This window comes from Micrasema longulum, unplaced genomic scaffold, assembly GCF_059751315.1.
Source record: "Micrasema longulum isolate JH-2025_06_02 unplaced genomic scaffold, ASM5975131v1 h1tg002328l, whole genome shotgun sequence".
Lineage (NCBI taxonomy): Eukaryota > Metazoa > Arthropoda > Insecta > Trichoptera > Brachycentridae > Micrasema > Micrasema longulum.
In genome coordinates this window covers 79,487-106,402 of record NW_028279478.1, presented here as the reverse complement: position 1 = coordinate 106,402, position 26,916 = coordinate 79,487, and the positions used below count along the sequence as shown (strand labels likewise).

Sequence of the window (26,916 nt, the reverse complement as noted above, 5' to 3'; positions counted from 1 at the left end):
ATTATATGGTGTTGTACAGAATACATCTTTCTCTCTGTTGAAATAAATTAAGGTTATATTATTATTATTGACACTCGAAGTTCAATTTTGGGCCTAGATGCATGCAAAAAATGGGGCAGATTGGTTAAGAAAATAACGAGATATGATTATTTTTCTTCGTGTAGCTGAGGAATGACGTTGGTACTGAGAGGGTAAAAAGTCAACTTTACTTATTTTCCTTAGAGTACATATTTTTTAAATATTTGAATACTCCATATGTCAGTAGTTACGTTACGCCCACAGAAAACCTTTTTTGTCTCTTTCACGCCTGAAAGAAATTTTTCTTTATTCTACTCTTTTGATGCTCAGTAATTATCACCACAATAGTGATAATTAAAGTTTTGTTCTTGTTAAAATTGTTGAATGTCAGGAGCGACTGTTCCAATAGACGTCAGTTCGTGCCAGATTTGTACCATGTGAGGTCTGTCGGAAGGTCTGCTTTGAACGCACTGTAGTCCGATGACAATCATCTTTTTACATAATTCAGGATCGTTGTCCCCCATTTCTGTAAGCCTAACATCTTGTAAGCCATCTGGAAAAAAATACACATTCAATAATATGATTTACCTGTAGATTTACCGAGGTTGATATTTTTCATGACAATGAACGTAAACTTAGTCAAAAGTCATAGAAATATTGATTGAATCACATATTTAATTAATAATAATTATTATATGCATCTATTTTATTATTAATGAATCATTGTTTTTAGTGTTAACAATTTTTTTTTGTGTGTGCATGGGTGTCCTACACTAATAATACAAAAAACTTGTCAATATATCGTTGGTGTTTAGTAAAAAGGGTGAAATAGCCAATTTTACAGGAGAAGCATCTCCACAATAGATATGCAACAGACCTTTGCACGTTTTTTGACGTCCGTTTCCTTTTCTATTTCCGCAACTTTTATAACGTAAATTCGAACGGAACTTTACACATACTAATATTTATAAGCTCCTCCCAGCAGCGTTGCCAGTGAGCAATTATTTAGCGGAGCTGGTATTATATATTAAGAACATCGAGCAGATTGTTAGATGCGGGCAAACTACTTTTCATAAAATATAACTACCACTACTTAATTTTGAATATTAATATCACTAAAAATTTTACTTTTTTTTCATAGTATTTACACTTCCGCATTCGTTTCCGTTTCTGTTTCCGCTAAAATTTACTCTATCTAAAAATTATACGTATATAGTATTTTGTGGCAGAAATGATTTTTTTTTTATGGACAATATGACTTTCCTAAAAATGGCTTATTCACACTTACTACAAAACACCGACAATATTTTGTACATACTATTTGTATACCTAATAAAATAAATAAATAAAAAAATCATCATCATCATCATTCCCTTTCCGCACCTAATGGCGCATAAGGCACTGCATTGGTACACCAATCGCTGTATATCTTGATCACTTTTGTTACATGAAGGTAAGATGATCAGTCTTACGCTCAAGAATGAGTTCTGATGAATGAGTGGAAAAAAATACATACAAACATTGGTAATAAATAGTTTTAAAATTAAAACCAACCCATTCTCGTGATATTCTCTTGACAGAATTCCACTACATTGTCTTTTAAGAAGCATTTCGGTTTCCGTCTGTCGAAGGCTGGTAGTCCAGTGACCAACTCAAACAGGACAACACCGAAGCTGTAGGTATCTACCTTTACGGACAAACGGCGACCACGAAGGAATTCGTCGGGAAGATATGGACGCGTTCCGTGAATTCTGAAAAAAAAAACAGATAAAATATAGACTTAAGGACTTATTTTGTAATTTTCCGCCGAAATGTTTGGGTCCCATTTTTTTGCATACATTCTCATTCAAATATCCCCCAATTAACATTTTTTATAACCCCGGTTATACGTTGAAAATTTTTCGAAACTCTTTCGATCTGCCAAAAGACGCCGAGGCCGCGCGCCGCCGCGTTTGCCCAAAATGGTGAATAAAATCAAGGTAAATAAAAAAATGTGTAAATTGTTGTCTCAAACTAAATTCAAAGTAGGTTCAGTGTAATTGATCATTTTGTTTAAGTGTCTAATTTTGACATTTTACTAAATTGTGACATGCAGTTGACGCATGTTTAGGAAGGATAAAGTCTTTGCATCAATTAACTACGATGCAGAAAGTTTAAAAATTTGGTAATACAAATATTATTTGAAGTTATAAACATAATTTTGAAAGAAGATTGTTTAAACAGTTATCGTAAAAGTGTGAAACAGTTTTGCCGCGATATGAATGACAGTTGAAATTATGCGGTGCTATAATAAAAAAGTGATACCATATATACGTGTAAAAATCACAAACTACAAATGTCTTGAACAAGTAGAAGAATTTGTTTATCTGGGAAGCTCGTTTTCAAGAGATGGAAGAATAGAAATTGATATGAACAGCACACTAAACACAGTAATTGCTAATTAAAATACGTCAATCGAAGCTAGACTGGCAGTGCACAATGGAGAATATCAAGGGAGAATCGCGAGGAGGGGTTCGACAAGGTTCTATTCTGTCCCCCATATTATTCAATGTGTTTTCAAATTAAGTACTCTTTTAAAAAACATGCGCTATCCTGGACTCAAACTAAAAATATTAACTCTTTTTTTCTATGATATACTTTATTGCCCTTTAATAATAAGGAATATTTTTATGTTTTTTTTATATTTTTTATTTCCTTATTAATTACTATAAAATAAAAAAGTACCTTATAATCTTTTACAGAATATTTTCTTTTCTCTTTCTACTATTACACAAAAAATTTATGCCTGTCTATTTATTATAGGAGCAAAAAATCATAAACATTTTTTGTATACCCACAAACAGACCATGCCTTTGTGGGATTTTTTTGTTTGCTATTTTTATTATTAATATCTATTTCATTGCTATGTAATTATCCTTTATTTTTTTAATACTCTGTTTTACCTCTTATGTATATTGGACAAAAAACAACAAAAAAAAAAACTTAAAAAAGCTCTAGAAAACTCTAGTCTGGGAGTGGAGATCAGTGGAGTTGTAATAATGGCTGAAAGCATAACAAATCTTCAAGAACTCTTAAACTGAATTGATGTAGCTGGAAAGGTTTAAAAATTTATGTTGCTAAAATCAAATGTGACTTGATTATTCGGGAGCATCTCTACAGTCGAACTAGTGGACAAGTTCAAATACCTTGGCAGTATCACAACAAAATCATTTTACATCCAGAATTGAGGGAGCATGTGCTGCATTCAATAAAATGAGAGGACTCTTTTGTAACGATAACCTGAACCTTACTGAAAACTTTGTCAAAAATGGTTAAATGGACAATTGTTGACCTCACTCTAATTCACAAAGTGATGTGCACCATAATAGATTGCCCAAAATTACTGTCCTCAATAAACTTTCGTGTACCCACAAGGACCACCAGATTCCGACACATGTTCCAGTGCGAGTACAATAGGACAAATTTCACCCACCGTTCTCCCCTCCCCTGGTGAGCATCCACAGAAGTGCAAATAATTATGCTGAGCTGTTGGACTTGCTCCACACCACTTCTGCTGCAGTCAAATCAGCTACCCTATCCATCGAATGGCCACCCCCTCAATTCTCCTCTTTTTAATGTGTTTCTCTACTCATCTTCACTTTATTTCCTTTTCTTTCTTCTTTCTTCTTTCGTTCTTTCTTTTTTTAGAATTAATTTTATGTTTAGTGTAATAGTTATGATTTTATTTTATGTTAGTTTCTATAATGCTCTATGTATTTTTAACTGTATATTTTTAAGAGCCCTCTGGGCGTTTATTAAATAAATAAATGTTTCAACAATGTTTGAGTGTGTCCAAATGCTTGCAGACTGGCTGGATTTCCTGACTGACTGGAGAATGTTACACAGTGTGCAAAGTGGCCACTTAAACCAGCCAATGACAGGTCATAAGTCTTGTAAATGCCTAGACTTTCATATTCCCTTCTCAATAATGTTTTCCCTCTCTGTTGTATTAAATTTAAATAAATGTTTCACCATTGTAGACATACCAGGGCTTCCATTGATAAGAACAATTATTATAATATAGATATATGTAGATTCTCCATACATACTCTTAACATTAATATTATTTTTTAACTAACCGTGAGACTTTCATGTGTGTGAACTCGTCTGTGTTTGGCCCTTCCCTTGCTAAACCAAAATCTCCAATTTTTGGTTCTCCGCATGTGTCCAAAAGGATATTGGCCGACTTAATGTCGCCATGAATAAGGGGCGTCTGAGAAACTGTGTGCAGGTACTGTAAACCCCTAAAACAAATAATAATAAACATCAAATTATAAGTTGCTTTGACTATCTAACTAAGGTTATTTACCCCATTCTAAGACGGTCAAAATATAAAAACAGTAATCGATACAAAGAAAAAAAAAAAAATTTAGTCAACATAGTGAAAATATAGCAAAAACCATAGTAAAAAACATATTAAAAACATAGTAAAATACATAGTAAAAACAAAAACATAGTTTAAAAAATAGCAAACGACATAGTAAAAACGTAGTAAAATACATAGTAAAAAAACATAGTAAAAGACCCTGTCACATCCGAAACCACGATGATCAGTATGAGCATGAAGACATATTGGCACTTATAATTTAAATTTTAATAATAATAATTTTTTAGAAGGAATAAAATTTAAAATAATAAAATATCAAAAAAAGCAAACGGTTGCTTACTTCTGCAGGGGAGAAACGAGGAGGGAGAGGGGGGAGCCTGGTACTGTGCCGCGCTCCCGTCACTTTTAAAAAAAATAATATTTGTTCTAAATATTTTTTTTGATATGCTAATATGTCTTCTTGCCCATACTGATCATCGTGGTTTCAGATGTGACAGGGTTTAAAGAACACCTGTATAGTAAAACAGACTGATGAAAAATTGATCTTTGAAAATTGAAACCGGTCCACGCGCGCTCTGATGTACAGTCGCACCAAAAAAAACACTGACATTACTTTTCGGGCAAATATGTATGTACGAAGTGTGTTCAGAAAATACTAGGATTTTTTTAATTTCACGGGTTTGAAGAGTCCTGTTGTCATTTTTGTTTTTCATGTTGGTATACATGCCCTTTAAGTATGCAATAATTTTCAGCTGAATTTATTGTTTACTTTGTCTGTGGCAGCCGCTAAGGTTTGGCGATTTTCGTTCATGGATCAATGGATCAAAGAATTTGTATAAAATTTTGTGTAAAAAATTTAATAAAGTGTGTAAAATGTTGACAAAGGCCTATGGTGAGTCAGCTATGAGTAAAACAAGAGTTTACGAGTGGTATAAGCGTTTCCAAGATGGCCTGGAAGACGTTGAAGATGACGAACGGCCCGGACTCTCCAAACCCCCAAAATAAAAAAAAATATTTTCTGAACACACCTCGTATATGCAATAAATAAAATACATATAATATTTTTACTTTGCTACTCCTTGAGCTATTCGTAGCCTCTGTTTCCAGGGTAGAGGTAACTGTCCGTTCTTACACTTGAGTCTATCTTCTAGGGATCCTCCCGACATCAACTGATATACGAGGCACGGTAATTCACCTGGAATTGCATTCATGATTAATATTTTTCCTATAATCTATGCATAGAATTATTATATACCAGAAGGCGTGTAGAATCATGGATTGCATAGATCGCACTGTCTAAAAGTGTGACATCCTGCCTGTGAGCATATGCAAAGTGACCGCATAATGTTACCAGACCGCAAACAATATATTATCATAACACAAGTATAAGATTACTTTGGGTAATGTTAAATTTTTGTAATTTTATTGGAAATTTAGGCAGCCACGTGTCATGTTACTTTGATATGACGCACATGATAAGTAGAAGATTTTTAGGTTCATAGACTAAGCTGACGTACCTCCAACACTGTACCCGTATAGAGGTAGGACGTTATCATGTCTGCAGGCGTTAAGATATTTCAGTTCTCGTAAAGTCTCTGCGGACACACCCCCATCTTCAGTAGGACTTTTTAAACGTTTAATAGCCACAGCCGTATGCTTCCAATCACCTAAAAAAAAAAGAAAAAAGTCAATCCAAATGTGTATGGTTATCATTTTCCTATCCACACCAGTAGTGCAATGGTTCTTTAAATACATGGTGATCAGTCTTACGCTTCAGGTGCTAATTGAGTTTTGCAATGCAAATCACCGTTAAAACCAATTTTTCATGTCCACTCTCCCAGGAATTGAATCCGGGACATCAAGCATGGCAGGTGAACTCGCCAATCACTACACTATGAGACAGGCTTACGCTGACTCGATTTCCTTTTTCACTAAAAGTAGACATCGAGTCGAAAGTGCTTAACTACCGTACATTCACGGAGACTGGACCACTTGGCACGTGCAAACCACGAGCCTAATGCGTGATATCGCATGATTGGCCGATTTCACACCACGGCAAAAACCTTTCAAAATAATTTCACACCAATGCATGATGAAATAAAATATGGTGGATCGATATTTATTGTTTTACAATTATTTATTTATTTAATGCCTGACAAACACACAAGCGCGATGCACACATCGTGCACAATATGTTAGTATAAATAAATTAAATTTTACATATTAATAAAAATATTAATTTTTGGTTCATTGGTTATTGTTGTAGTGTCAGTAGTACCAATTGTTAAATAAATAAGCGTTACCTTTATAAACAACTCCGAAACCACCTTTCCCGAGAACATTTGAAGGGTGCCATTCCTGGGTTGCAATAAACAACTCCTTGTACGGAATCATAAGAAGGGCTCCGGCACTTTCAGCCACTCTTCCTTCCGATACAGCGGAAGATGGTGAACGAGTCTCCTAAAATAAAGACATAACCATCACCATTTCAATCAGTAAAATTCTACACTTAAATAATGTACACTATCTATTAAAACGATTAGTAACGAGAAAATGTTTAAATAGGCTATAAAAAATTAATAGTGGAGCTAGGTAGAAGTAAAATAGATTGTCTCATTCGTCCAAACCAATATTGAATCAACTGCGCCACAAGTGTATAGCTTATGTTAGGTTTTTGTTATTTCCATTGTGCGTTTTGTAATATAAATAATATGGATGTACATACATTAATTATAAACATAAATACGTAGTGTTTAAAACTGTCTGAATATTCTTCTTTGTTTATTCTCAAATGTAAAAATATTTCGAAAAAGGCTATTGTTAAGTGTCCTCGGCACCCAAGTGAGGTCACATTATTTTTATTATTAATTATAGTTTGTAAGAGAAAAATATGAATAAATAAATAAAAACCTAATGTAAACTTAATTTTTTTCCATAGCACTATTAAAATTTTTCAACACATTTAATAATGCACCTAACTACTTACGTGCAGTATTGCATCTTTATATCTATAAAGAATAATGTCATTTAACACTTTATTCTTATTGTTGTTAATTATATAAGTAACTGCATATCAACTTGTTATACCAAACTCTTTGATTTTAATTTTATAACTGTCATGCAAAACCCTCTCTATATACAAATAAATAATAAATAAATATACATATTCATACACATTTATATTTGTTAGAAAAAATGTAGCAAAAAGACCTTACATGTGTAGTTTTGGTACTTTCATATGGAGGCCCATTTTCTATTTTGCTGGAAGATTCTATTTTTACGCCCTGCAAGAAAATTAATAGTTTTATAATAAACAGTAAAACTTATAATGAATTTTAAAGCAGGATAACAGACAATGAGTTTTTCTGGGTTATTATTATGTCGTGTTTCGTTCACATTCTTTTCCGATATTTCGTATTGCATCACAGCGTCCATTATTAGAATTGATGTTATTTATGTAGATACAATTATTTCTTTATTTGACAATTGTAGTCTGCATTACTTTACTGGTTGTTTAACCCATCACTAAATGCAGACTGTAAATATTAGGTAGAACTTCCTCATTGCATCCCATCATCGTCGGGATCATTATAAATCGGCTTTAGTGTTAAACTTTAGTAACATTAAAAATGTGTCATTTATTTTTACGCCTTAACGAAACAGTTGTGATCCGAAACCGGTCGACACATTAATTTTAATTAGTAGCTTCACACAAAATAATCGCATATTAAAATAAAAAAAATATATTAATTCACCTGTTCTATATATTTAATGTGAAGTGGAACATTGTTTGATGTGCTGTTATTATTGTCTGATGAAACTAATCTTCCAGGGGGTTCCATTTCTGTCGTTGTTTCAACTATAAGGAAAGTTTATTAATTTATTACATATACATCTAGATTACGCTGATATTTCCATGACTGATTTAAGCTGTGAGCAACTCGATAAACTTGAACTACTTCAGAATACATGCGTAAGGTACATTTTTGGTCTTAGGAAATATGAACACATTTCTGATTATCGTAGGCAACTGAAATGGCTCAAAATTAGACAGCGGAGGGCCTATCACTCCCTCTCGCTTCTGTTCAATGTACTTCATAGTCCTAACACTCCTATATACCTGCGTGAAAAATTTAAACGCTTATCAGTTCATGTTTTACCTCTTTGTTCTAATTATTAAAGCACTCTCTTAATACCCATCCACAATTCCTCTTTCTTCTCTAACTCATATGGTGTCCATGCGGCTCGACTGTGGAATCATCTCCCATCCACCATCAAAGATGTTACTACAGTATCTCTGTTTAAATCACGTCTAAAGAAACACCTCCTTTCTCTTCCTTAATCTCTCCTCCTTTCCTGTTTCCTCTTTTTCCTTTTTCCCATTGAGTAATGGTATTGATTTAAGATAATTTATACAACAGTACATTTATTTCTATTTTTATATTTCTTTAGCTTTTCTATTTTTATTTTCTATTAAATATGTTTTGTAACATTAATTATAAAAATAAAACTTTTATTTTATTGGTTGATTGGAAGAAATTGCAATTTGGCAATAAGCCCGCCAATGTACAATTAACGTTATGTACAAAAAGTTAAAAAAATAAAATAAATAAATATACATAAAATGCATGTTTTTTATCAAACCACTTTTTTTTGGCACCACAACAGGCCACTAGGCCCACTTACAGTGGTGAATTACATCACAGAACACCCAGGCTTGAGAAAAATCACATTTAATTTTTGTATTCTCACTGGGAATCAAACCCGGAACCTTCCGTGTGCAAGTCAACGTCTTGACCACTACACCACGGAGGCCGCCAATGATGATTATTATTTTTATTTTTGGAGAAAGTCCAGAAGGGCAACTAAAACGGTAGTTTCTCTAAGGATTTTTGACTTTTTTCAGTAGAGCCAATCGAAGATTTTTTAATTGAGTTTTTGCAATTTTTTTATAATCTTATTTTTTTAACTCACATTTTAGTATCATTAGATTGTTTTTTTTTAAACTGTATCTATGTAATTTTGGAGTTTTGTCCTAACTTTACCCATAAAGCTCTGAAGTTAGTCACCAAAACACAAAATACCAAAAGGGCTGTTGCACGATTTGGGTCAATTGTAATGCAAAATCCATGAGAGTCTTTTTCTTATAAAAAATGTGACTGATTTAAATCTCATTTTGGCAATAAAAAAAAATTTCGTGGTTTTTAATTTTTTGCCCTTTTGAATTTAAGCAACGATATGAGGTAGAGAAAGTTGATACGTTTTACAATTTCAATAATATGTGATCACAGCTCCGAGATCTCCAAGATATATAATGGATATTCATATAATATTAGTTTTAGTTTGAGATTTAAAATAGATGCAAAGTGAAAATGGCACGGTAACTTACCATCTAAAGGCTCAATCAGACAATGGAACTGTGGATCTACTAGATTCCGTGTACACTCCAAAGCGGGCCGATGCTTTATTTGGGCGAGCAGTACAAACAACTCTAACACGGTGTGGTTCTGCTGTCCCCAGCGCTCCAATAACATATCTGTAGGAGAAGATCCACACCGTCTACTCTCATTTTCAATTTCCTGGAAGAAAAAAATAGAACTTAGAATAAATATTAGCAATCTACACAAAAAAAAATAATAACTGTATAATTTATTCAGGGGGTTCAAACTGTCAGTAGAGTCGCAGTGAGTCACATCCTGCTGGAGGGTGTGATTCTATAAAATGCTGCAAACACCCAGTTGCATTCCACCGGCAACACTACTGACTAGTCCTAATCGTTAGCCTCCACTTTACGAACCCTGGGCAATGGGATCACACTCGTAACGGTGCGATCACAGCAGATAACAAGAAGATGAAATGTGAGTTTCTGGCGCCTCTAAACCAGAACCAACCAGCTAAGGGAAGGTAACCCCGACAGAAAAATCCACCAGAGAAGGCAACGGGAAACCACTCTGGTCATCTTTTCCCAGGAATCGCTATAGCGAGTACATCCAATAAGCAGTTGTCCTGGCTGCGGAATATAAGAGAAGCGCAGGACCGAGACGCTTTCACTGTAGTGATCGCCAACGCCGGAGGGACCTGACAAGGCACCGCAAGAAAAATAAGATAATTTTATTGAAATCCACAGTCATATACACAATAATACAGTTATAATATCTGTACCTCAGAGACAGACGGATGCAAATCCAAATGTCAAATGTTCAACACAAGACTAAAGAATCTACTTTCTGTAAGTGATTTATAATAATTTATAACATTAATTTGTATATTCAGTATCATAATACATTGGTTCATTCATTCATTACCGAAGTGTGTATGTAGTAGATAAAGTAGTTGTTATTTTTGTTAATAAATTATTATTATAAGACTTACATTTCTTCAAAATCAATGGACATAATCATAAACTGGATACGAAAATCGAAATGTCATTTCATCAAATTCTGGATTTGCATCCGTCTGCCTCGAGGTACAGATATAATAGATACATTTTATTTATTTTTTTATTGGTTAAGGCAACCCATCCTAACAAGGATAATTTGTGCCATGTGGTGTGCTTTAAACGTTTAAAAAAATTAAAAATTAATTCAAATATATTTCAACAGAGAGGGAAAAAGCTTTCGAGAAGGGAATATGGAAGTCTAGGCATTTACAGGGCTTATGACCTGTCATTGGCTGGTTTAAGTGGCCACTTTACACACTGTGTAACATTCACCATTCTGCCCATGTTTGAACATCCACATTTCCTCAACTCTTCCATCTGTTGACTTTTGTGAAGTGAAAGAGCTGAAACCTTTATCACGTGGGTGAGATTCATCCGGCTGAACCAAATCACCTACTAGGCAACGCCTGGAAACAATTTTCCAATTTTTATACTTCTTCTTTTACCAGGTAGTAATTCAACAATGTTTGATTATGTCCAAATGCTTGCAGACTGGCTGGATTTCCTCCCTAGGGAGTTGTTCATATTTAAATTTATTTCAACAGAGAGGGAAAAAGCTTTCGAGAAGGTAATATGGAAGTCTAGGCATTTACAGGGCTTATGACCTGTCATTGGCTGGTTTAAGTGGCCACTTTACACACTGTGTAACATTCACCATTCTGCCCATGTTTGAACATCCACATTTCCTCAACTCTTCCATCTGTTGACTTTTGTGAAGTGAAAGAGCTGAAACCTTTATCACGTGGGTGAGATTCATCCGGCTGAACCAAATCACGTAAAGTGGCCACTTAAACCAGCCAATGACAGGTCATAAGCCCTGTAAATGCCTAGACTTCCATATTCCCTTCTCGAAAGCTTTTTCCCTCTCTGTTGAAATAAATTTAAATATGAACAACTCCCTAGGGAGGAAATCCAGCCAGTCTGCAAGCATTTGGACATAATCAAACATTGTCAAATATATTTCAGTCAAAAAATTTATATCATTCAAAACAATGAATTTGGTCGAGTTCAAAACTACTTCTGGGGATAAGACTGACAAGACATGAGATGAATTTAAGGTAAGAGGAAGGTTTGGATTGGTGTACAAAGGATATGCATTCCGAATGGGGCATCAAAAAAACACGTGGTCTATGCACTCCTCGTCAAGCCCGCACTCACACCGAGGACTGTCCACAATCTTGATTTTAAACAAATGTTTATTCACAATACAGTGTCCAATCCTCAGTCTGATAACATTGGATATGATTCTTTTAGACAATGTGTAGGCATGATACCAGGGAGAGGGTCGGATTAAATTTTGTATATTTTTGTATCGGCTTCCCTTGTTTGAATTTAAAGTTTGCCAAAAACGATTCCAACCAACAAAATTTCCCTTATAGATACTTAATACTAGACTAAAAATGATTTCAAACTTATAATTAACTATATAAAACAATTAGTAACGAGAAAATGTTTAATAAAAAAATGGATAGTGGAGCTAGGTAGAAGTAAAATGGATTGTCTCATTCGCCCATACCAATATTGAATCAACTGCTCCACAAGTGTATAGCTTATGTTAGGTTTTTGTTATTTTCATTGTGTGTTTTGTGATATAAATAATATAGATGTACATAAATACCTTGTTTTTTAAACTGTCTAAATATTTGTTAATTATCTTCGTTTTTTTAAGTTAGTCTTCTTTGTTTATTCTCAAATGTAATTTTTAAAAAGTAAATTGTTAAGTGTCCTCGGCACAGGAAACCCCAGTGAGGTCACATTATTTTTATTATTAATTATAGTTTGTAAGCAAAAAATATGAATAAATAAATATACGTAATGTGTCATAAGTAAAGTTATATTTTTCAATTGACGGCAACCGCTTCTTATTCCGGCATGTATTATTTTAAGAAACAATTTCAATATATAGCTCATAAGACTTATAAGGCGATAATCATTACATTTTTTAAAGTTTACAACGATTTAAACGAGCACTAAATAGATAGTCCAGATCTTGTCTCGATATCCTTTATGTTTATCAATGCTTTTTTTCTTCTTATTTAATGATTTTAACTGTTCTTATATTGTAATGTCGTCCCATCTCAACACAGGACTTTTAGTCCCATAGTGTTGGGACTTACGTCTCAAATAATGTACAATAAACTTATGTATGTAAATAAATAAATAAATGAATGTTTATCCTTATGAATTGTATAAATGGACAATGTCCGTAAACAAATAAATAAACAAAACGCATGAGCAGAATATCAATGAGTTGATAGGTCTAGACAGTATGCATGTTTTACTAAGAAATATTTTTTAAACTGCTCAAATGTGTTTTGATCAGAAAATCAGGATAAACAATACACTAACTCACAGCATGTAAATCCTTTCTTAGAAATCATAAATAGGATATGAGTAATATTACGTAGTATGAATAATGAAAACCACAATATGGCATACGTAATAAAAGTTTGAGATAGGACAAAAATTATCAATAAATATTTAGATTTCATTGTTAAATTTAAAATAGTTCTGATCTATACATATGTCTAAAAAGTCATGAATTTCGTTTTTTAAATTTGGGCTTTTTTTTTTTCTTTATTAGGGCCTACTACCAAAACTTAATAACATCGGCCAAAAACAAGTTACATTTATAAACATAAGAAAAACATAAACAGACAGGAATAACAATATAGATACAAACAAAAGACAAGAAAAATATAAGTACAAGAATAACATCAAAATATCAATTGTAATAATAAACACATATCCAAACCAATAAAAATTTCAACATAAATTGAAATAGGCACTAACAGAAAAACCCACCAAAACCTGATAGTGCCTATTTAGCAGAAAATAGAAACTTACAGTAAAATTCGAAGGAAGATAGAACTTAATAACTAGAAAAATTACAACAAAATAATCAAAATATTAACAAACTTAATCTTATATTAGTGATAAATTATAACTATTAAAATTAAAAAATAAATGTCGGAAGTAATAATGACAAAGTATTTTACATAAACCTAAAAATGTAAGTAATGCACTAGATAATCGCCCTATACACGATTCGATTAAATGAAAATATGTATTTATAAACCAGTTTTTAATCCATAGCTTAATACATATACATCGAATACAGATTATTCTATTTTTACTATTAAGAATCGCAGCGAAATTCAGACAAACGCAAAAGCATCCTGCGTATATTTTATTACCATATAATTAGCAACTAACAAAGCAATAGTTGTCTATGTCACGCTCATAAGCGCGTCTGAGCGCGAGAGAGACAGAGATTATTTTCAAAACGCGTATTTCGTTTGATGTCATACCATGAGCTTATTCACAGATACTTCACAATGCGTGCAAAAATCCACCAGTACATACAAAAATGTTTTAAATATTTTTACCGACAAAACCATGGTTTATTTATTTACAATATGTGAAGAATGATTTAAATATCTTGAGTACATGAAATTATTCAATTTTCAACAGTAAAAATTTAATAAAGGAATTTAATAAATTGCCACAAAAATTTAAAGTACCAATTTCAAAATATAGAAACAGGACGTGCGAATTGAAGAATTATTTTTTCCAGAAGTACTTTGAATAAATAATGTTAGTTTATCCAGAGAATTGCGCATCTTGAACATATAACTTTTAATATTTTACCGTTTTTGCTTGTATATGTAATTTTTAATACTATTGAAAAATTATTTGTGTTTTTTTTATACTTTTTTAGCTTGTATACGTAATTTTAATGCGTTTTTGATAAAAAAAAATTAACCAGTATTGGGTGTGCGCATATTTTGTTAATTTAAAAAAAAACTTTTTTTATTTTGTACTAGTTCAGTTTGTATATATACATATATGTAATTTTTAAACTTTTTATACTTTTTAAATTTTTTTTCCCAGATTGCATAATGTAATCATCATTTTGAATTTATTTCCATGCCTAGTATTATGTTTATTTTGTTATTTTTAAGTAATTTTCATACCCTTTTTAATTTGTAGTATATCATAATTTTAATTTTTCTGCTTTTGTAAATAATATTAAAGTTTAAAATATAAAAACGTCTGTAAATAAATATTGTTATCAGTATGTCCCTAAATGAGTTTTTTTTTTAAACTCCTTGGGAATATTGTATGTAATTTTGTATAATATGTTTTCAATTTAATAAAAAAAACTTATCACCAATACCATATAGCCATGGTTTGCTTTACATACATGCGAGCAATTTATATAGGTACATAATCCATTTCAAAGAGCAAAAAGTGGTCCAGCACAGACTAATCTGTATCTGTATACATTTTGGCAATATGCGAACAAATACATAACCAATTCTCAACTAGTTACAAAATAGAAAAATAAAAAGTTTTGGTTTGAAGCAGGAAGAGTAAAGATTGATTTTTTGCTGTTTAGCAATCCAATTAAGTATAATTTTGCAAAGGTGTATCCAAACTAGAAAGGAGAAAGTTGCATGTGCGTCGTGAAATAACTTGAGATCATCATGAGTTTATTGAACTAGCTCAGGTAAATGACCATTTAACTGCTACTCTACCTACTTTTGGAACATTATAAATATTGTACATTGAGTAAATTTATTTATTTATTTTATGTTGTTCGATTTAAATTTTTTATTTGAAGCACTAACTTTGTGGTTATTCATTACATAATTTATTTATTAATATTTATTTATATATATGCCCAATGGTCATTTTAAGGACATATGAATACATAGAAGATTATTATAAAAGAAAGTAGAAAGACACAATGGTATATTATAGACTTGGTGGGAGTGGAAGCGGGAGAGAGGTGTTTACAATTGAATTTGATTCAGTGATAGTATGAAAGATGACAACCCTTTATCAAAGAAATCAAGGCTGATATGTTTGTTGGTAGACCTAAGAATTCTGGGCATGGGGTAATGAAAACCATGGTTAGTTCTATGGTTATCGGTATGAAAGATTAAGTTTTGTCTGAGGTTTCTAGTTGGGATATTTAATTTTGTTGAGCTCAGTAGTTCAGGCGCATCAAAGGGTGAGTTGAGAATTTTAAATAGAACAAGAAGGTCGGAATTATTTCGACGGTCTTGAAGAGAAGATATATTTAAGCTAGATTCTAACTCATTATACGCATATTAGTCTCTGGCTGTTAAAATAATAACACTAGTGGTAACTAAAGTGGCCACTTAAACCGGCCAATGACAGATCATAAGCCCTGTAAATGTCTAGACTTCTATATTTACTTCTCTAAAGTGTTCTCCATCCCTGTTGGATTTGTTAATCTTAATAACACATTGTTTTTAACCGATAATCATTTATTACGGACCGGTTACCTATATAATAATTTATGGAAGTAATATATCAAATCTTTATGGCAAGTAATATTTTGTGTTTGTGGGGAGGTATGGAGTAAGGGATCAAGGGGGTTGAAATTCAACCATTTTTACTGGTTCTAAAATTAGCCAGAAGTGGACTATACTGCCGTCATTATCTAAAAGCCAGCTTCTTGATAAAAATCACAAAATAAGTTAAATGTGGGGTTATGTTCTACAAGAAATTTCGAACCATTTGATATATAGCAATGAGCAGTAAAAAAAATTTTTGAGTACGAAAAATTATGTTCTTTTTTAAGTTTTTAAGGAATAACACAACATCAAGAGATTCATAAGCAAAAACCATAGAATTAAGAATAGTCCATAAGGAGCGTAGAATCATATGTGAATACAGCAGACTGTGTAATATTGCCAGATCGCGAAGAATATAACCATAACACAAATGTAAGGTAAAAAAAACAATTTGTTAATTTTTCTAAAATTTTATTGTGCACTCGGAAACATTGATTGACACAACAGAGTAAATAAGTAAAGGGCCATTTAATAAGCGTAATTGAATTAATGAACTTTGAACTTTGAACTTAAAATATAAAACCAATTTTATTTTATATAAAACGGATATTTTTATATCATGTTAAATAATATTTTATGTTTTAAAGATAATGTCGGCCAAATGTCCACCACGGCGTTGTTTAATCCGAGGTTCAATTTTCATTATTTCTCTTGTTATATGAGCAAAGTAGGGTAAAAAAAATTATTACCTCTGGCAACACTAACGAAATTTCCATTTTGTTTCTTCCACAATCTGACAGATGGAAAATAATTCAATTTTTAATTAATGCATTTGTTACATACACATTCATTTGCTTATTACACATGAAATGTGATTGCATCCTGTTTCATTAAGATCCTAGCAGTATTTCTACACTTTAAAAGGACACAACATGGCATGGTTAAATTAGAATCAGGGGTTGCGTACTGAGCGACGTCTACAATGAAACCAATGGGTCAAAACATAAACCTACTCATTTATGAGAAGTTGAGTCACCTTCTGTTTGATGTGCGTATGTGGTTTCTGGACTATTCTTAATTCTAAGGCAAAAACTTAGTGCTGATATGACACACATTTTTTTTTTAAAACCCTTTTTTTTCTGATAACTTTTTTAAACAATAAAATAGGATACATAATTGTATTGTTGTTGATGTCAGATCAGTTATAAACTAACCCTTAAATTATAAACGTGTTCACTAACAAGATGAAGTGTCTCTCAATTCGAGAAAAAGTGGCAATTAATTGTGAAATAGAATGTGGCATGAAAAATGTTTAGATAAATAAGAATGCTTATTTGTCTGCATATTAAATTTAGAAAGTAGGTACCGTGAAATCATCCAATTTTGCCCTGGATGGATATTTTGCCCGAACAGTCTAATCTATGATCAACCTTTAAAAAAACATATTTCCATTTGATTTCGGTAAATTTGGTACCAAATTTGGTACCAAATTGTACCAAATTTACCGAAATCAAATGGAAATATGTTTTTTTAAAGGTTGATCATAGATTAGACTGTTTGGGCAAAATATCCAACCAGGGCAAAATTGGACGGTTTCGCAGTAGTGTGTTTGTAAGCATTCATTATAATTTTTCTTGATATTATTATATTTTTAATTATCTGTATGAACTAAACGTATATTAATTTGTTTACTTAATGACAATGTGCACTGGCGATTGGATTTTAAAAAAACCTTTCTCTGGTATAACGATTAATGTTTATTACAAAATTCAGTCGGTCCCATCTTCCTCGTAATAACCAAGTTCGACCATGTACATCGATTACATTATAAATAAAGTGTACTTTAATGTTTGTAAGTTGCCAAAAACACCCAGAAAACAAAATAGTTGTGAAACGAAAATAAGGAAAAACCCGTGTGTAATCTGTCAATACTCAAATAAGTAATAATTTCATACGGTATTTTGATCATATTATAGTGGTATATAGCAATTAGGACTAACCTGTATGTCAAACACTTGATATCCCATATGCAATCCTCCTAAATCTTTCCAATCACCATTTAAATCCAAAATACGACACAATTGTTTTCTTTCCATGTAAGGTATTTCGTACACGTAAATTGAGTTGTTATTGTTTTCGCGAGCCATTTTAATGCAGGCAGAGAAACGATCTCTTAATATTGAATGCGTCCAAAAAAACTTATGCACAGAACACTTGACACACATATACAAAAACCAAATGTCACCAAAACAGAAATATATGAAAACCGAAATTAAGAATCGAGCAAAACTTCCGGACCGCCCACAACAAAGTTTGACAAACACAAACTAGTGAATAGCTGACGGCTGACGGTAGTAGAGTAGATAATCGATTATGATCATTTCAATAACTGACTATTCGATTATTACAATGAGGAACTTCAGCCCTACGGGAAATTGAATACAAAAAATGTTTTCTTACGCGGGGTAAAAATTAGAGCATTAAATTGTAGAGCTAAGTTTCTTGAAAATGTACAGAAAAAATAGTAAAAAATACTTTGATAAAAACGCACTACTTTAAATGACGTCACTGGTTCATGTGAATCATCCTATGATCTGAGAGCTATGGAAGATTTCCGGTCTGCTTGTCGCTTCTGGACCAATAGGAAGAACTAAATGAGAATAAGCGGAAATGAACCTCTGACGTTACACGCGGAGTTATTTCAGAAATACAAAACTTTGAAAAATCGTAGCGCCGACAATACGATATAGAAAAATTTTTTAAAAAAATATTTGACTTAGTTTAACAGTCTATTAACAAATAAAAAATTCAAAAAAAAACCCTGAACTTCCTCATTGTAGGTTTCATTGCTATCTTTTATATCAATTGGTATTTAGGATCTGGATTCGGAGATAAAGACCAGAATTCAGATTACAAGATCAACAAAAAAATGCCGAAACTCTTGTGCAACTGAGATCTGAGTCTAAGCTCAAGTGCTGTATGGAATAGTTGGGCTGCAGTTGAAGATAAATTCTGTCTAACGATTACAAAGATATACTACCGACCCCTCACCTTCAAGTCTTGGGTAGGTACATCTATATGGAACAAGGGGAAGCGTACGTCACGGTACACATATACACGCCCTGAAATGACATAACTTCAGTATGGCGTCATAGTTGAAGATAAAAATCTCCCGACTGACTACTAAGATACACTATCAACCCCCCCCGCCATCGAGTTATGATGTAAGTACATCAGTTTATACCGACGGGTCTAGAACCCTTCAATACGTTTACCTACCCATTAAAAGTGTCAAAAATTTTGTTCCACCCCGCAATTTTTCATTCAATTACGATTTACTTAAATCTTTTATCGTTTTTAGGTTGGCACTTTTTTTCAAAAGCCTATTCAAAATTTAAGAGAGAAATAAGTTAATTTTGAAAAAGAATTAAATTCTGACATAACTGTCAGTTTCCAAAACGAGTGGCTTGATGCAAAAAATAATGTCGCTAGATTCTGCCTTATCAATATATAAGAGTATCTAGGAGTAAGAAAGTTGCCACTATATTTTTTTTTTTCCGTCTGTTTTACTATCTTTCAGTGTATACGTATCAAGACGTTAAAGAAGCCACCTTTGCTTGGTAGATAAATACAGATGTTATAAAGCATATTGTCTTGGCAAGTGTCAAAAGTCTTTTAAACATCATGTTCAAGCGATGTTTTGCTTGAATTAAGATTTATTGGAGTTTAATATCGCTTTGAAGTGTGCATTTTGAAGTGTCACAGAAGCCTATTCAAAATATTTATGAGAACTCTTTTAAATGTTAATGAAGTAAGGAACGCGGACTAATTTTGCGATCATTCATTGGTTCGTTTCGATCATATTATGTCGATATGACAAGTTAATAGAACATACCGAGGTAGATATAGATAAAACAGAAGTTAAGTACACCGTCTCGAAATATACAGATGAAGATAGCGTTCATAATTGAGGCCCAAGACTCTCAAATTCTCAACGATAAACAAAGTTGAGGCCATCGAACTATGGTTGTGCAGAAGGATGCTTCAAATCTTATAGATTGATCGACTTTAAATCTCCAACGAAGCAGCTTTAAGCATCATGATAAAGTGAGGGAGTTACTGACTACCGTCAAAAGAAAAAGAGCCCTCATACGTTGGGCACATATTTCGCAATGAGATATTTGCCCTTCTCCAACTTATTGTGAAAGGAAAAATAGAGAGCAGGTGAGGTATAGGACGAAAAAGAACACCATGGCTCAGAAATATTAGACAGTGGTTTGGTGCGCCATACGAAGCTGTGGTGATTAGACTCCTAAATAACAGATATTAGACTGGCCCAGGATCGGGACGAGTTTAGGATGATGGTTGCCAACCTCCGGTAGGAGCTTCAAAGAAAGAAGAAGAAGATCTATTTATTTAATCATAATTTATTATTTGAATCACCCATTATGTGGATACGCTCTAAATATTATTCTTCAGTGTCATTCAACTATTCAACTCAACTGAATGGCAAAAACTATTTTTTAGATTTATACCCGTATGCAGAGACAAAACTTAAGGTGAGGAAAGTACATTCTAATTTCAAATGCAGAGAATAACCCGAAGATGAAGACAATAGAATGTACTCTCCTCACCTTAAGGTTTGTCTCTGCATACGGGTATTAGTCAAACAGCATTATCAATAAATATCGGCATCAGAAATTCGTTTTTTTTTCATTCAGATTATTGAAACCGTATAACCTGAATACATAATTAAGTGGCACATGGGAATCAATCTCTTCTGCTAACCCTTTTGAAAATATGACGGGGTCAGAAAGGAATTTCTTAAAAGGAATCAACATCATTGCAATGACGAAAATACTTAATAAATCTGATTGACTTTATTTCTTTATTAATAAAGAATTACCATCATAAATGAATTTGCCAAAACCATGTATATCAACAATATTTTAAGTGCGCAAAAATCTTTGTGTTTGTAGACAAATACTTATTGGATTTAACCTTCAAGGTAATTTATCAAGATTTATAGTTATTGATATTTTAAAAGAGGTGGAGATTATTTTTTTTAAGAAATACTTGCGTTCTTATAATTTATGCAAATATTTTATTTTGAGGGGCCCTTTTTAACGAGTTGTAAATAACTCACTATTAGAAAATGGGAATCAAGTTGGGGTAGAGTGGGATTCGAACCACGGACCTTCGATCCGTGAGTCCGAGACACTAGCCACGGGACCACCACCCGATTCAGAAATAAGAAAGCTGGGCACAGTTTTTTAGTCGATCACTAAAAATATCTATAAAATGTTTCTATTTTCCCAATTAACTAGAAAGCATACACAAAGAAATTTGCTTGCTCACAGTAAAGCAACAAATAAAATATAATGTAGCAATTTTTAGGCATAATCAAAATTTACCAACAATGTCATATACATAAATTAAGGGATAAAAAAAAGAAAAGATTACCAATGAGGAGAAAAACTGAGTTTCAAAACTCACTGTACAAGGGATTGAAGCTGTGCAGCGAGTAACCCGAAGAAATAAAGAAATATAAAATATCGAATTATAGAAATAGTTCTTAGTTCTAGTTCGTAAGATGTAATGAACTAACTTAATAAAGCATAAATAAATATATAAATAACTATTCGAATGTCAGTCTGTTCTTAGCACAATCGGTTATCAGATCTCGGCCATCGCTGTGGTAAAGGTATGACACGTGACGACGTGAACTGACGTTTGATTTTACGTTTAGTGCGATCAAACAGAAACCTACACTTGTAAATATGGCGGTAATATTTAAGATATTGACTAAAAAAAAGTTTACGATAACCAGGAAAAATGGGGCGTTTTATTTTAATACGTTTCTTACATAAACATAATCGAATGGCGTCATAACGTTTTTAATAAATTGACGTCTTGATTTATGAAATTTGCAATATTTTTTATACATATTATTTCCTTAGTTTATATATCTGCGAAACTCTAAAAATTAACAATACCTACCAACAACACTAGCTGTCGGTGTAGTATTTATGTACTTTAAAATGGTGAAAACATAATTTTACAATATTACTAATTATCTACTTATTCTACAAATTTTATTGTAATTACGAATAAGACTGTATATCTGTTCTGTTTTTCAACGTCGCAGTCGATTTATCAACCTATTATGTGTATCAGTAGGTTGATGAGTGTATTTAAATATTTTTTTCGTCAAACACAGCATCGGAGAATGAAATCAAGGAAGGCAATTACCCACGAATTGAAATGCCATATACTGCGCGCTTGCAACGCGTCTATTTTATGTATGCCATTGAATGTTAGTTTGACTCTTTGAGCACCCTGGATTTCGCTAAATGAACTGACACAGCTGGCGCCAAACAATTCCTGCTTTAAAAGATCTCCTAGCAATAAAGAAAACAATACCTATAAATATATTTATATAACTAATACCTTGGTACCTACCTAATTATATTACAATTATTATGGAATACCTAACAATTCAATCTTAACAGGTACTAGAAAAATACACTACCTATCTTATTGGCTTTACATTTTTTTATTTTTTTTTACATTTACATTTTTTTGCACCACAACAGGCCAGGAGGCCTAATTACAGTGGTGAATTACATCACAGAGCACCCAGGCTTGAGAAAAATCACATTTTTAATAAAAAATGTGTTCTCACCGCGAATCGAACCCGGAACCTTCCGTCCGTGAGTCTAGCGTCTTGACCACTACACCACGGAGGCCGCCAATCTTTATCTAACTTCCTAGGTACCTGTGTTTTTGCCCCTTTTATAACGCTATAATTTCTTTAAAAAATGGAAACTGAACATACATCTATGAATAAAATTCGAATGATAAAAAATGACGTTTGTGAATGACGTCATACCGCGCTATACATTTGGTGACAGCTGACATTGTTGCCAAATATTGTGTTTGCTAGTGGCTGCTGGTATTTCGCATCTACGCTCATTGGTCCATTCACTGTCAAAGCTCCTCCGCGTGTTCCATGACTGAGTTCGTGTCAAGGTAAATATTGAGAAAATCGCGGTTCGAAAAAGTTTAAACCTAAAGTCAAAGTGGGAACTATTTATTCTGTGTATTTATTATCAACTATTACATTGTGGTTCACTATTTTTCTGAGGCACTGGAGTTCCTTAAATACTATAGGTAAAATAAATATTTTAATTCCTGCATAAATTTGTACCAATATTCATAATCCTATGTAATTTAATTATTTCGGTACCTACTTTTTATTACTCGTAAAAATCACACAGTTGTGTTGATGATTTCTCTACATTTTCCTTATTTTTTATTAATATTTACCTAATGGTACATAGGGAACTGAATTCTGCAGCGTTACCATGGTCATAATTTACATATCAGCGTGTATAGAATAATGGTTAGCCCTCTGCGCTAACATAGGTACTTATTTGAGGTCACTGTTCGATTTCCAGCTGGGTCAACACAAAAACATTTTTTAAATAAATATATTTACAGTTAGACTAGTGCAAGATTGATCACATCTTTAACAAAAATATCAATGAAATTTAAATGTTTTATTATATTTGGATCATTTATACAGCGCTATTTTTGTGAAAATCAACCTCAAGGGCACCAAATTTCATTATGTGGATTAAAAAAAAAAAAAACGAATATTGCAAAAAAAATATTTGATATATTTTTTTCTTTTTTTCTACATCCGCTTTTAAGTAAAGATGCCTCCAGGAGACCCTAATGCCAGCCAGCACTTTCGCCTCCTCCTACGGCGATCCAGAGTCCCTTAGTTCCGCTGAATAACATCTAAAGATCGTCATCGACGGCCTTCCAGGACGACGTGAGCTCGCAGGTTTAAAGAAGAGGCAACTTAGGCTTAGGTTTTCAACACTTGTCCAAGCCAGGTCCACTGCCGCATCCTTAAGACGCTCGCTACATGAAGCTGCTTTGTCTGTCTCGATAAGTTTCGAAATTTCGCTTGGTCTCCGAATCTCCTCTTAGTCTCGAGACTTAAATTTGTATTACTATTATTTTCAAGTAGTAACCCTATGCACTATTAACGATGCTATTCTGAACTGTTCTCGCAGCCGTAGAAAATACTTGTTTAAAAGTGTTTTCTGCGGCCGCGAGAGCGTTTGGAATATCACCCAGGAGCGAAAATGATGACCAAAAATATTAAGTTTTGACACTTTTCCCTATACAAACATAGAAACATAGATCACAATAGCCTAACAAAATAATATAACAGAACAACTAGTTAAAGGTGAAGTCGGCTAGCAACCAGCAGCCATCATGCTCCAGACAGAGCCAAGAGAAAATGTGTGCAGCTTTAGCATACTTATTTAGAACTGATCCAGCCTCAATCTGATGAAAAAATGTCAGTTGTTTCTTGCTTTAAATTCTTAGTGTTGCCTGCACTAAAACTGAAATTGTAAAATTCTACCTTCATTTTCATTATTATATTACATTATAGGATGCTGTCATCATTGTATTTTTTTATTAGTATGTAAATTACATGCTGGTAATGTATTCTCTACCCCATAGAGAGCGTTAGAATGGTACTGATGGGCTCGAAATTTCAATACAAGCATTTTGAGAGTCTCGACATTGAAATTGTCTCGAGACTTGAAATTTCGAGTCTTCAGTCTCGAATGAAAGCCCTAGTTTCTAAATTGTATCGCCAAATTAATGCAGCGTATGTTGATCATCTGTTTTAACCAATTTTATGTCGACTCTGCCAGGAATCAAACCCAGGACCTAATCTCACTCGGTTTCCTTTTTTAGGATTTTTACCTGAAAGTAGCCATCGAGTCAAACATTGATCCAGGGTTCTGGTTCTGCTTCACAGACAGAACTGTATTCTTCATCCGCCTAGACCCAGATATATATTTTTGGACACCAGGTGGAAATTAAGCTAATAGTTCAGTAGTCAAATGATATTTAGGTAAAATTAGCAGTTCACAATGGAGTCCCGGTGCTGTCCCTGATATATGGGAGCGAAGTATGGACTTGGAAAAACGGGGATGAAAGTAGGCTGAATGCTGTCAAAATGTGATCTTTCAGGCAAACGTGTGGTAAAACTATGTACGGTAAATACACAAATAATGTCAAGATCCGTACATTATGTAAGGCTGAGATACGCATTATTGACAAAATCAAGAAAGGAGCTCTGCGCTGGTTTTAACATGTAGAGCGAATGGACAGCAAAAGAACGGCTAAGTCAAAATGGACTTGTCAAAAGTCAGAATAATCAGTGCGTGTGCATGAGAAGATGTATGAATGTAGAGGAATCGAGATCTGTACGCTAAGACATAGTGATATGGTGTTCTATTGAAAAAATTATAAAAGATCATTAGGTTATTCATAGGCCAATGTATCACAAATTAATGCTATCAATCAAGTTCATCAAATGTAGAAAATGTGATCACTCGTCGAGACAAGTCAAATACTACAAAGAATAATATTTCAGTTGATGCATTCGGAGTTTGAATCCGTGACCTCATAAATATATAATAGTACAAAAGCCAACCACTGTTTACTACAAAAATGCAGTATCTGTGTACTGAAATTAAATATCTTTGCGCAAATTGTAAATACTTAGTAAATACATTTTTCTGTCTAATACATGCCATGTCTTAACTCTTATCATTTTATCTATCTTCAAGGTAATTACTGTTTCCCAAAATTCATGTATATTATCACTTATAAAAACAATACAGATTAGATTGTTAATTTTTATTTCTTTCAGAATCAACAATGTCCACAGATAATACCATCGCAACAAATAAAAATGAGGATTTGATCCATAATCAACAGCCCGTAAAAATACGTGTCAAATCTCTATCAAGTTTGTTAGCTGTCCCAGAACAAAAAACAAACTTAACTTCAAAACCTAAGGATTCGTATTTAAACAAGGCTTTGAAAAGGGAATTAGATCAAGCAAATAGTCCTAATTCTGAATGCTTTGTAGATGTATTCGAGAGTTTATTAAATAAAAAAGTTACGTACTGCAGCACAGATCCCCACGAAAATAATTCATTTCGACCCAAGAGTAAATTCTCAGTACCGAATGCTCTCGTTGATAGAGATGTCAAATTATTTGATTATGTTTCAACTAAATGTGAACATGTTAAAAATGTGAACAGCAGAAATGTTGTAGTTCAAAGTTCAGAAAGTGTGACAATCAAAGATGAGGATTTTGATTTACTTGACAACAATATGGATGCTACATCTGCTTATTTTGTAAATTCACCTCGCATAGAAGAAAATTATCCTTCTGTATTTGGCAGGTTTCGGTCAGAAATTTTGTGAGTGTAGTAAAATGAAATTTAATTTAAGGTAACATCCAATCAGTGCGACTTTTCATTTACAGGGTTTGTGGTTTGTTTAATATATTTTTTTGGCTTTGCACAAGCCGATTTTGTCTTTATTATTTATGTCTGTGATTTAAATGAAATTATGAATAAATTTACAATTCTTAAATACTATGACTCTTTAATTAAAGTGGTGAATAATTTTAAAATCTCCATTATATAATAAAAACAGAAGTATATGTTATTCAACAGATACTAATTTATGTAAGCACTTCACCAGGCATACATAAATAGATGACATTATGGTGAATTATTCAGATTTTTTCTATGACTTAGGTATTTATATTTGATTATATTCCAATGAACATTTTTTGTGTAGTCAAAAAACTGCAAAAAAATCAAATGAGCTGAGGTTACCATTGCTCTCCACCAGGGGGACAATTGCTGACG

At 32.9% G+C, this 26,916-nt stretch overlaps 1 protein-coding gene and 1 long non-coding RNA gene across 3 annotated transcripts; one reads left to right on the top strand and one right to left on the bottom strand.

The window, feature by feature from the left end:
• Window positions 1–335: 335 nt before the first annotated feature.
• LOC148272460 (serine/threonine-protein kinase pelle-like) lies at window positions 336–18,477 on the bottom strand. Its single transcript, XM_088240018.1, has 10 exons — window positions 18,154–18,477; window positions 9,774–9,963; window positions 8,140–8,243; window positions 7,600–7,668; window positions 6,688–6,844; window positions 5,902–6,051; window positions 5,453–5,579; window positions 4,137–4,301; window positions 1,573–1,769; window positions 336–571 (listed from the first exon to the last, which is right to left on the bottom strand). The coding sequence occupies exons 1-10, from the start codon at window positions 18,376–18,378 to the stop codon at window positions 390–392; spliced, it is 1,566 nt and encodes a 521-aa protein (XP_088096144.1). The 5' UTR covers window positions 18,379–18,477; the 3' UTR covers window positions 336–389.
• Window positions 18,478–23,006: 4,529 nt separating this feature from the next.
• Window positions 23,007–26,638, top strand: LOC148272459 (uncharacterized). Of its 2 annotated transcripts, none has more exons than XR_015824832.1 (2): window positions 23,007–23,185; window positions 25,902–26,638. It is a non-coding gene; the product is annotated as an uncharacterized LOC148272459 (long non-coding RNA). The 2 variants fall into 2 exon arrangements; XR_015824831.1 differs by having other exon boundaries at window positions 23,007–23,326.
• The last annotated feature ends 278 nt before the right edge of the window (window positions 26,639–26,916 follow it).

Excerpts from the sequence above, each read along its gene's own strand:
- LOC148272460 (XM_088240018.1), bottom strand. The coding sequence starts at position 18,378 with ATGTGTGTCAAGTGTTCTGTGCATAAGTTTTTTTGGACGCATTCAATA. Across the intron at positions 8,244-9,773 it reads TCTGATTGAGCCTTTAGATG|TTGAAACAACGACAGAAATG; the intron begins GTAAGTTACCGT and ends CTTTCCTTATAG. Across the intron at positions 7,669-8,139 it reads ACATTAAATATATAGAACAG|GGCGTAAAAATAGAATCTTC; the intron begins GTGAATTAATAT and ends ATTTTCTTGCAG.